General features: G+C 43.0%; 1 protein-coding gene across 7 annotated transcripts in view; it reads left to right on the top strand.

Annotated features, from left to right (window-relative positions):
• slc8a2a (solute carrier family 8 member 2a) overlaps nt 1-11,385 on the top strand; it is a 63,713-nt gene extending 52,328 nt beyond the window's left edge. For 4 of the 7 annotated variants that reach the window (XM_029671393.2, XM_029671392.2, XM_029671390.2 and 1 more), the window contains 6 exons: nt 2,100-2,117; nt 2,362-2,474; nt 2,624-2,662; nt 7,171-7,273; nt 8,849-9,115; nt 9,379-11,385. In XM_029671393.2, coding sequence (XP_029527253.1) covers nt 2,100-2,117; nt 2,362-2,474; nt 2,624-2,662; nt 7,171-7,273; nt 8,849-9,115; nt 9,379-9,755 — 917 coding nt within the window. In that variant the 3' untranslated portion in view covers nt 9,756-11,385. The remainder of the gene's footprint in view (nt 1-2,099; nt 2,118-2,361; nt 2,475-2,623; nt 2,663-7,170; nt 7,274-8,848; nt 9,116-9,378) is intronic. The other 3 variants (XM_029671394.2, XM_029671395.2, XM_029671396.2) reach the window with 3 other exon arrangements.
• Nucleotides 11,386-12,137: the final 752 nt, after the last annotated feature.

Here is a 12,137-nt window from a genome sequence, read left to right as displayed (position 1 = left end):
TGTACAATTCCCACACTATAATGGTTTGGGCACAAGTGCTCTCACCGCATACCTCACATATCCAAGCTTCACATATTCAGGTAGAGTCTCCTCAAACAACAATAATAATGATAGGCTTTTCTCCTTCCTTCCATTTACCATACGGATCAGGCGAAATGCACTGACCACTCCTAGGATTTTCTGACTATATCCAACGAGACTCCAGCTATAACTCCTTTGGCAGGCGCCCTGCTCCGAAGATCAATAGATGTTACTTCTGACGTGGACAATTTTGCCAGATCCAGTGCAGCTTCGAGTCACCTTGATTGATTGCACCTTTCCCACTGCTTTCTTCACAGTCCTCGATATTACAAATGGACTCCCCAAATTAATCTCCTTGTCCAAAAAACGCAGTCCAATAAGAAATGCATTATTGGACCGGTCCTTGTCTTCTACTACAACTTGCTTGGTTTGTTCCATTCTTTTGATTTCACTATTTTTGATTCATTGTCACACACTTCACTTGCCACACTTTCAGATTTAAACACATTCAAAGATACTTCTCTAGAGATGAGGACATTTTAACACTCGGAGCTTGGGATTCTTGACCAATTACCTTCACGTTTTCATGCTGCGTCACACAGTTGGTACGGTGGCTGTTTGGGATATCACACCCACATCAAACCACACCCCCAAAACGAATGGCTTCTTGCATTTTTTGTGAGAAGGCTAAAATACTAGGCCTAATCAATGAGTTCAGCCCCTCTTTGAAGGCAGAATGTAGTGAGGCTGGGAGATGTGCCAAAGATTTTTAACTACACTGACGAGATAATGGACTTCGTTCATCGTTGTCCATGAAGTCGGAGGAAAGGCTGGAACTCTTAGCCAATAAGATGCCAGAGAGATTTGTCACTAGGCAGAACAAGACCTGAAATAAAGTTGTTTTTCTCAAATTCGTTGTGATTGTTGTATCTAGCTGAGCTGTAGAACACACGTTTGCACGGTTTCACATTGTAAATCACTCATACTACCTCAATTGGGCCGACCAACCAGTGCTCCCGCACATTGGCTAACCGGGCTACCTGCATTGTGTCCTGCCACCCACCACCCGCCAATCCCTCTTTTACGCTACTGCTACTCTCTGTTCATCATATATGCATAGTCACTTTAACCATATCTACATGTACATTCTACCTCAATCAGCCTGACTAACTGGTGTCTGTATGTAGCCTCGCTACTTTTACAGCCTCACTACTGTATATAGCCTGTCTTTTTACTGTTGATTTATTTATGTACTTACCTATTGTTCACCTAATATTTTTTTTTGCACTATTGGTTAGAGCATGTAATGAAGCATTTCCCTGTAAGGTCTACACCTGTTGTATTCGGTACACATGACAAATAAACTTTGATTTGATTTGACATGTGCCACTCATTCTGATAATCCATTCATATATAAAGCAGCACACTGTCGTACACCATAACAACCGCACAGTACGACGTACAGTGCATAACAGTGATGTCAAGCCTGTCCACTCATACAGGACCTTCATAACAATATAAACATTATGTACCTCCTAGTCGATCTTATAGGCCTCACGTAGTGAATTAGCTTTCTTTTTTTCATGTTAATCGAACTCGATGGACCCTCTCCCATTGCATCCCATTGAAAAAGCACTTCCACATTTTTTTTCACATGGATGGAAGTCAAGCCTATACCTCTTTGGATGAGCTCACTGGACTATTGCATTTAGTAGAGGATGGAGACGCAGGAATATTTGAATTTGGTGTCGGTTCATTTGTACTGATTCTTTCCTCACTGCATGGTTACTTTCAGAATGCACATTGTGATCTGATGAATCTGTCATTCATTTATTGTTTGTACATTGTCCGAAGTATAATGTTTCTCAGTTGATCAATTCCTTGCATGTGTACTGTCACTTCTGTCTTTTGTCGACTGCTGCTATTTTGACAAGGTCTCTCTTGCAAAATACATTTGATTTCAATGAGACTAACGTGAATAAATAAAGTTTCAATGCAGAAATCACTTTAGCTTGAATAGCATTATAAGTAATCACATCTCAAAATCACGCATTTATTTTTTTCTCTTCCTATTGCAGCTCTGCTGCTCAACCAGGGTAAGATCTCATAAGTTTTGCACACAATTGAAAGGTCCACTGTGATTTTTACAGATGCTTTTGAACATTAAAATGATATATACCCATTGATTATTTTACAATATGGCTTATTAATGCATCATGAGCTTAGTTCCCCTGTCTAACCCCATCATAACTACAAAATATGTATTTGTTTAACTCCATTTATATTAGTCCCATCATGTATTGTAGTAAGAGAACATTCCCCTTTCCTCTCCCCCTTTAGGGAACCCTACTCCAGAAGAGGAGGACGCCAGGCGTATCTCAGAGATGGGGAAGCCCATTCTAGGGGAGCACAGCAGGCTAGAGGTCATCATAGAGGAGTCCTACGAGTTTAAGGTGTGTGTGTGTGTGTGTGTGTGTGTGTGTGTGTGTGTGTGTGTGTGTGTGTGTGTGTGTGTCATATACAGTGTGTGCGTGCGTGTCTGTATGTGTGTTGTGTTATGTTTGATTAACCCCTCTCACTGTGGCACCCTCTCACCCAACAGATCCGACAGGGAATGACTCCAAATGGGATACTAGACCCGGTATTGTAGCCACTAGCATGCAGTGTGCTCTGGGATTTATTTGACAGGACTGAGGTGTCTCTTAACTGAGAGCCTCTAGAACTGGAGGATCTCTACTTCCATTTACACGTTCTCATCTTTCAGAATAGAACAGAGCTGTTGCTCAACCTAGTTTTGCCCCCCACCAGCCATTACACATTTGGTCTATTCAACCACCAGAACACCTGATTCAACTTATTAAGGGCTTGGTAATTAGATTACTAATTGAATCTAGTTCTAAAAATGTATTTTAAACTAATGTGGAATCGCTGGGGTAATCTCTCGGGTGGTATGTCCGAAGACCAGGTCGGGAAACACTGGAATAGATACAGTATATTGTGATGTTGATAGAATGTATATCAAAGCCAAGAAACCTTTTCACACAAACTGTCCTGTAAGTGACAAGACAGGAAATGTATGTAATGTAATTGAAAAATAGGGGTAGGATTGTAGAGAATCAAAGGACTGTGAATGTAATAAGAAACCTTAGGTGCTGGTTTGAGCCCGGTAGCAAACACTACAGAATGTCCGGTCAGAACAAGGATGAGGCGGATATCCAGGTTAAGAGGAGTTTAATGGAGGATATCCACACTCACACACACAAATGACACATCTGACCACTCATGGTTCAGATAACTGAGAATCATGTCCAGTGTTAACTGACATTAACTACAGTGAGGCAAAAAAGTATTTAGTCAGCCACCAATTGTGCAAGTTCTCCCACTTAAAAAGATGAGAGAGGCCTGTCATTTTCATCATAGGTACACTTCAACTATGACAGACAAAATGAGGGAAAAAAATCCAGAAAATCACATTGTAGGATTTTTTATGAATTTATTTGCAAATTATGGTGGAAAATAAGTATTTGGTCAATAACAAAAGTTTATCTCAATACTTTGTTATATACCCTTTGTTGGCAATGACAGAGGTCAAACGTTTTCTCTAAGTCGTCACAAGGTTTTCACACACTGTTGCTGGTATTTTGGCCCATTCCTCCATGCAGATCTCCTCTAGAGCAGTGATGTTTTGGGGCTTTTGCTGGGCAACACGGACTTTCAACTCCCTCCAAAGATTTTCTATGGGGTTGAGATCTGGAGACTGGCTAGGCCACTCCAGGACCTTGAAATGCTTCTTACGAAGCCACTCCTTCGTTGCCCGGGCGGTGTGTTTGGGATCCGTGTCATGCTGAAAGACCCAGCCACGTTTCATCTTCAATGCCCTTGCTGATGGAAGGAAGTTTTCACTCAAAATCTCACGATACATGGCCCCATTCATTCTTTCCTTTACACGGATCAGTCGTCCTGGTCCCTTTGCAGAAAAACAGCCCCAAAGCATGATGTTTCCACCCCCATGCTTCACAGTAGGTATGGTGTTCTTTGGATGCAACTCAGCATTCTTTGTCCTCCAAACACGACGAGTTGAGTTTTTACCAAAAAGTTATATTTTGGTTTCATCTGACCATATGGCATTCTCCCAATCTTCTTCTGGATCGTCCAAATGCTCTCTAGCAAACTTCAGACAGGCCTGGACATGTACTGGCTTAAGCAGGGGGACACGTCTGGCATTGCAGGATTTGAGTCCCTGGCGGCGTAATGTGTTACTGATGGTAGGCTTTGCTACTTTGGTCCCAGCTCTCTGCAGGTCATTCACTAGGTCCCCCCGTGTGGTTCTGGGATTTTTGCTCACTGTTCTTGTGATCATTTTGACCCCACGGGGTGAGATCTTGCATGGAGCCCCAGAACAAGGGAGATTATCAGTGGTCTTGTATGTCTTCCATTTCCTAATAATTGCTCCCACAGTTGATTTCTTCAAACCAAGCTGCGTACCTATTGCAGATTCAGTCTTCCCAGCCTGGTGCAGGTCTACAATTTTGTTTCTGGTGTCCTTTGACAGCTCTTTGGTCTTGGCCATAGTGGAGTTTGGAGTGTGACTGTTTGAGGTTGTGGACAGGTGTCTTTTATACTGATAACAAGTTCAAACAGGTGCCATTAATACAGGTAACGAGTGGAGGACAGAGGAGCCTCTTAAAGAAGAAGTTACAGGTCTGTGAGAGCTAGAAATCTTGCTTGTTTGTAGGTCACCAAATACTTATTTTCCACCATAATTTGCAAATAAATTCAATAAAAATCCTAAAATGTGATTTTTTGGGATTCTTTTTCTCATTGTGTCTGTCATAGTTGAAGTATACCTATGATGAAAATTACAGGCCTCTCTCGTCTTTTTAAGTGGGAGAACTTGCACAATTGGTGACTGACTAAATACTTTTTTGCCCCACTATGTGGTCCTGAAAGGAAAGAGGAGAAATAAATCATATCACATATGGCATCATTTAGTAACCAAAAATGTGTTAAACAAATCAAAATATATTTTAGATTTTAGATTCTTCAAAGTAGCCACCCTTTGCCTCGATGACAGCTTTGCACACTCTTGGCATTCCCTCAACCAGCTTCACCTGGAATGCTTTTCCAACAGTCTTGAAGGATTTCCCAAATATGCAGAGTACTTGTTGGCTGCTTTTCCTTCACTCTGCGGTCCAACTCATCCCAAACCATCTCAATTGGGTTGACGTCGGGTGATTGTGGAGGTCAAATCATCTGATTCATTCTCCATCACTCTATTTATTGGTCAAATAGCCTGTACACAGCGTGGAGGTGTGTTAGGTCATTGCCCCGTTGAAAAACAAATGATAGTCCCACTATGCGCCAACCAGATGGGATGGCGTATCGCTGCAGAATGCTGTGGTAGCCATGCTGGTTAAGTGTGCGTTGAATTCTCAGTAAATTACTGGCAGTGTCATCAGCAAAGCATCCCCACACCATCACACCTCCTCCTCCATGCTTCATGGTGGGAACCACACATGCAGAGATCATCCGTTCACCTACTCTGCGGCTCACAAAGACACGGCGGTTGGAACCAAAAATCTCAAATTTGGACTCATCAGACCAAAGGACAGATTTCCACCGGTCTAATGTCCATTGCTCGTGTTTCTTGGCCCAAGCAAGTCTCTTCTTATCGGTGTCCTTTAGTAATGGTTTCCTTGCAGCAATTCGACCATGAAGGCCTGATTCACCTAGTCTCCTCTGAACAGTTGGTGTTGTGTCTGTTACTTGAACTCTGTGAAGGATTTATTTGGGCTTATCCTCTGTTGCAGAGGTAACTCTGGGTCTCTGGGTCTTCCTTTCCTGTGGCGGTCATGAGAGACAGTTTCATCATAGCGCTTGATGGTTTTTGTGTGCACTTGAAGAAACTTTCAAAGTTTTTGAAATTTTACGCATTGACCGACCTTCATGCCTTAAAGTAATGATGAACTGTAATTTCTCTTTGCTTATTTGAGCTGTTTTTGCCATAACATGAACTTGGTCTTAGCCCTATTTGGTAAATCTTCTCTATACCACCCCTACCGTGTCACAACAAAACTGATTGGCTCAAACGCATTATGAAAGGAAAGAAATTCCACAAATGAACTTTTAACAAGGTAAACCTGTTAATTGAAATGCATTCCAGGTGACTACCTCATTAAATTGGTTGAGAGAATGCCAAGAGTGTGCAAAGTTGTCATCAAGGCAAATGGTGGCTACTTTGAAGAATCTCAAATATAAAATATATTTAGATTTGTTTAACACTTTTTTGGTCACTACATGATTCCATATGTCCTATTTAATCATTTTGATGTCTTCACTATTATTCTACAATGTAGAAATAGCAAAAATAAAGAAACACCTTTGAATGAGTAGGTGTGTCTAAACTTTTGACTGGTACTGTATATAGAATAGAAAATAGCTTAGCACAATAAATGAGTAATGCTAATAAATGCTAATCACTAACAGTTATGCTGAAATGCTCATGCATTCCAATACAAAATGCTAATGGTAGTGCTAACGCAAGCGGGAGCTCGAGCTAGCTAACAACCTCAATACACAGTAATTGTACACAATAAACCACAAAACTTAGCTCCACATAATATGACACAGATCTCAAGGCACTTATGTTTAGATGCACACACAATTAAACATCAGACATACAGGGATTCAGTCCACAGCAGGAAAAGTTCAGCAGGAGGTAAAACTGTGGATGTGCTCATCAGGATGGGGATAGCATGTTTCTGACCACACAGAGTGCTGGGGTCATAGACTAACTGAAACTGAAGTCCTGGGAATCAAGGCCAGTGATAGGCTGAAAGGAGATGTGGTGATAATTATTTGGACTGACCTTGACCAATAAGACACTAACAAAAGTGGGGGTCCTCTGAATGGGAGACTAAGCTGCCAAAGTAATGGCTAGAATCAGCTGACTGAAGCTGGCTGTTTTAACAGTAATGATACTTCTCTTCTACCCTCATGTCTATCCTGACTTCAGTTTGATAAGAACAGAAGTCATGAGACAGAATGTGTGTGACATTTTATGTGTTTGCGCTTCAGAGCATGCCGTGTCAGCTTTTGTTGTTGAATACTTGCCCACTCTCATTGCTAATCTTTTTTGTGTTTTGATAGAGCACCGTGGACAAACTCTTGAAGGACACCAATCTGGCTGTGGTGATTGGAACTCATTCCTGGAGAGAACAGTTCATTGAGGCGGTCACAGTCAGTTCAGGAGGTCAGACATAACCTGAGTTATGTCATGTAAATAATTCACAAATGTGTAATGATACATACAGTGCATTTGGAAAGAATTCAGACCGCTTGACTTTTTCCACATTTTGTTACGTTACAGCCTTATTCTAAAATGGATTAAAAAACAACTTTTATTAATCAATCTACACACAATACCCCATAATGACAAAGCGAAAACAGAAATACCTTATTTACGTAAGTATCCAGACCCTTCGCTATGAGACTCGAAATTGAGCTCAGGTACATCTTGTTTCCATTGATCATCCTTGAGATGCTTCTACAACTTGATTGGAGTCCACCTGTGGTCAATTAAATTGATTGGACATGATTTGGAAAAGCACATACCTGTCTATGTAAGGTCCCACAGTTGACATTGCATGTCAGAGCAAAAACCAAGCCATGAGGTCAAAGGAATTGTCCAGCCTCCATCATTCTTAAATGGAAGACGTATAGAACCACCAAGACTCTTCCTAGAGCTGGCCACCCAGCCAAACTGAGCAATCAGGGGAGAAGGACCTTGGTCAGGGAGATGACCAAGAACCCAATGGTCACTCTGACAGAGCTCCAGAGTTCCTCTGTGGCGATGGGAGAACCTTCCAGAAAGACAACCTTCTCTGCAGCACTCCACCAATCAGGCCTTTATGGTAGAGTGGCCAGACAGAAGCGACTCCTCAGTAAAGGAACATGACAGCCCACTTGGAGTTGGCCAAAAGGCACCTAAAGGACTCTCAGACCATGAGAAACTAGATTCTCTGGTCTGATGAAAACAAGCTTGAACTCTTGGGCCTGAATGCCAAGCGTCACATCTGTAGAAAACCTGGCACCATCCCTACGGTGAAGCATGGTGGTCTGGGAGACTAGTCTGGATTAAGGGAAATATGAACGGAGCAACGTACAGAGAGATCGTTGATGAAAACCTGCTACAACGCAGGAGTGGCTTCGGGACCGGTCTATGAATGTTCTTGAGTGGCCCAGCCAGAGCCCAGGCTTAAATCTGATCGAACATCTCTGGAGAGACCTGAAAATAGCTGTGCAGCGGCGCTCCCCATCCTACCTGACCAAGCTTGAGAGGATCTGCAGAAAACAATGGGAGAAAGTCCCCAAATAAAGGTGTGCCAAGCTTGTAGCGTCATGTACCCAAGAAGACTCCAGGCTGTAATGGCGGCCAAAGGTGCTTCAACAAAGTACTGGGTAAAGGGTCTGAATACTTATGTAAATGTGATATTTCGTTTTTTTATTTGTAATAAATTTACAAAAAAGTCTAAAAACCTGTTTTTGATTTGTCATTATGTCGTATTGTGTGTAGATTGATGAGGGATTTTTAAAGCCAGTAACGCAACAAAATGTGGAAAAATCAAGGGATCTGAATACTTACCGAATGCACTGTACATATATAATGTGTATATTTTACAGTATATTGTGTGTGTGTGCGTGTGTGTTTGTTTGTCTGTATGGTTTGTATCATGGTTTGGTCTTTTCTCCGGCAAATGTATGCTATCGATAAATACTCATCGATAACACTGTTTGTCACTGTCTTCTACCTGCCTCATTTTGCCAGGTGACGAGGAAGAGGGAGTGGAGCGGCGAATGCCAAACTGCTTCGACTACTTCATGCACATTGTGACAGTTTTCTGGAAGATTCTGTTTGCCTGCGTGCCACCTACCGAGTACTGGAATGGCTGGGCCTGCTTTGTGGTGTCCATCATTGTCATTGGCTTACTAACCACCGTCATCGGGGACCTGGCCTCCCACTTTGGCTGCACCGTGGGCCTCAAAGACAGTGTCACTGCTGTGGTGTTTGTGGCTCTGGGCACCTCCATCCCTGGTGAGTGTGTGTGTGTGTGTGTGTGTGTGTGTGTGTGTGTGTGTGTGTGTGTGTGTGTGTGTGTGTGTGTGACTGAGTGTCTGCTTTAAGTTACTTTATCTTCAATCCAAGCTAGCTATTTACCCTAAACCTAACTCTTGAACCAACTATAACCCAAAACGATACCTCCCAACCTCTATTTAAACCTCTCCCAGCCTTAGTGATACTAATCCTAACCTTATTCTAACCATATTCTAAATTCTAACCCAAACCTCTTTCCATAGACACCTTTGCCAGTAAAGTCGCTGCCACCCAGGACCAGTATGCCGACGCGTCGGTGGGCAACGTGACGGGTAGCAATGCGGTCAACGTTTTCTTGGGCATCGGGGTGGCGTGGTCCATCGCTGCCATCTACTGGGAGACCAAAGGTCAAACTTTCCGCGTGGACCCCGGCTCACTGGCCTTCTCGGTCACGCTCTTCACCATCTTCGCCTTCATCAACATGGGGGTGCTGATGCTCCGCCGCCGGCCATCTGTAGGGGGAGAGCTGGGGGGGCCCAAGGTCACCAAGGTGCTCACCACCCTATTCTTCTTTGGCCTCTGGTTCATCTACATCCTCTTTTCCAGCCTGGAGGCCTACTGCCATGTAAAGGGCTTCTGAGGGAGCACAGGGCTAGATAGGTAGATGGGTAGATTGAGAAACTCACACATGCACACAGACACACACACATGCGCATACATGCTTGCACGCACACATACACACACACATACACATCATCATCATCATCGCCACTGCAACGACACATCTTCGACATCTAGCAGAAGATCCACTACCAGGAGTAATGATGCAAATGTCTATTTTCTGTACTCACTGCTCACAGAGAGAATGTCAGACACTCTCTCTCTCACACACACACACACACACACACACACACACACACACACACACACAAAATGTAGGGTGTAGAAGAAAATGTAGAAGGAAAAGCTGGTTATTAGTAGAGGAATGTGGTGGTGATGGACTATGTGATGATCACAATCACAGGATGCTAATATGCCTGGTATAGAAAGTGGAGGGGACACCGTGCAAAGACACTCTTTAAAATAGGCTGCTCAGGTTAAGAGGAAAGACATGGATGGAGTGTGAAGTCTGGATCTTGACAACACTGGAGACCACATCAACATGATTCTGGTCTGGGTCTGTCTGGGCCTCAGCTCCTGAGGTCTGGGTATAGTTTTACAGTTTTGGACCAGGCCATGATCTTTGGTAGTCTCTCAACTCACGTGGTCAAGATCTGTCACTGAATACCATCTCTTGTCAGAGTTATTTGGCCACGTAGCTCTGGTCCATCGTGCAACGAAACAACGAGTTACCTCTTCAGAGGCAACTCGTTGTTGTCATCACGCGATGGACCAGAGCTAGTGGCCAAGTAGGACTGACACAACACTGAGGGGACACCTTGTTCTGCATGCCTTGCCGGCGGCAAAGTATCAGCACCCCAATGTTAATTCCCTAATGTGGGAGCCGGGTAGGAATGCAATGGCTAACACTTAGGTGGACCCATTGTGCAAAACTGTTTGAAATTATATAATTTCAATCAGTGTTGTCCACTGGGGAAGATGCCTTATTTGACTGTAAGGTCAAATAAGAGTTTTGGTTTGAGTCTAGGTCTTCATCTTGCTGCTTATGGCCTACCTATGTTAGTTGAACGAGGGCACTACGGTGGCTGATCCAGATAAACTTGATGAACAGAACAATGTAAACTACACATGGCAGATAAGCATCTCCCTTTCTCCCTTTTGGTCCTGTATGGCACAATGGATACAGCTGCCTCCGACACCCACAAGCTTTTGTATTATACATTTCTCTTGGAAATAGTTGTATCTCTATTTCCTATTATGTCATCTTGTGGCAAGAGGTGAAATGCTAATATAATGCGCTTATCCCCTTTCATTTGGGCTCACCCCAGTCTTCATAGCAAAAACAACCAAAGACTATGGGCTCAATGCTGTTTAGTAGCATGCTATTGCATGCTGTTTAAAAATGCTGAGAAGCTGCTATGACATGAAATACTGTAAATTATAGAGAAATCACTGAGTATCTGCCATTTAGAGTGACAATGTGACAGAGATAATTCATCCAACTCAAAATGAGTAGTCTTATCATCAATTTATTTATGAATTTTGTCATTAAATGTATGTATATTTTAATGTAAGAACTTACATTCACAAGAAATGACATTGTAATTTATTTCAAGTTGTAACAATTACATTGAAAATGTATCACAGTTCTCAGTCTCTGTTTGATCAATCTCATATTTTATTGTAATATTTTAATGATTTTTTTGCCTAAGATGTGAGATGTGTCTCTGAGATGTGTCTCAGACACTGAGATGTGTCTCAGTGTCTGTGGCCTAAGGAAGTTTCTGCTGGAGCTAGCTCAATATTGGACTAAAGGAGCATAACGTTACTCCTTAGTCCTCGGACCATACATGCTGCCAGCAGCATACCACCCTGCATACCACTGCTGGCTTGCTTCTGAAGCTAAGCAGGGTTGGTCCTGGATGGGAGACCAGATGCTGCTGGAAGTGGTGTTGGAGGGCCAGTAGGAGGCACTCTTTCCTCTGGTCTAAAAAACAAATCCCAATACCCAGGGCAGGGATTGGGGACACTGCCCTGTGTAGGGTGCCGTCTTTCGGATGGGACGTTAAACGGGTGTCCTGACTCTCTGAGGTCATTAAAGATCCCATGGCACTTATTGTAAGAGTAGGGGTGTTAACCCCGGTGTCCTGGCTAAATTCCCAATCTGGCCCTCAAACCATCACGGTCACCTAATAATCCCCAGTTTACAATTGGCTCATTCATCCCCCTCCTCTCCCCTGTAACTATTCCCCAGGTCGTTGCTGCAAATGAGAATGTGTTCTCAGTCAACTTACCTGGTAAAATAATGGATAAATAAAAAATGTCCTAGGTAAAGGGCAAATTGGCTCTGGAAGCCAAAACAGCTAAATACTCCATCTAAATGTGAATCGATTCTCAATTG

Source organism: Oncorhynchus nerka, linkage group LG10 (assembly GCF_034236695.1).
Source record: "Oncorhynchus nerka isolate Pitt River linkage group LG10, Oner_Uvic_2.0, whole genome shotgun sequence".
Classification (NCBI taxonomy): domain Eukaryota; kingdom Metazoa; phylum Chordata; class Actinopteri; order Salmoniformes; family Salmonidae; genus Oncorhynchus; species Oncorhynchus nerka.
This window is presented reverse-complemented; position numbering and strand designations above follow the sequence as displayed.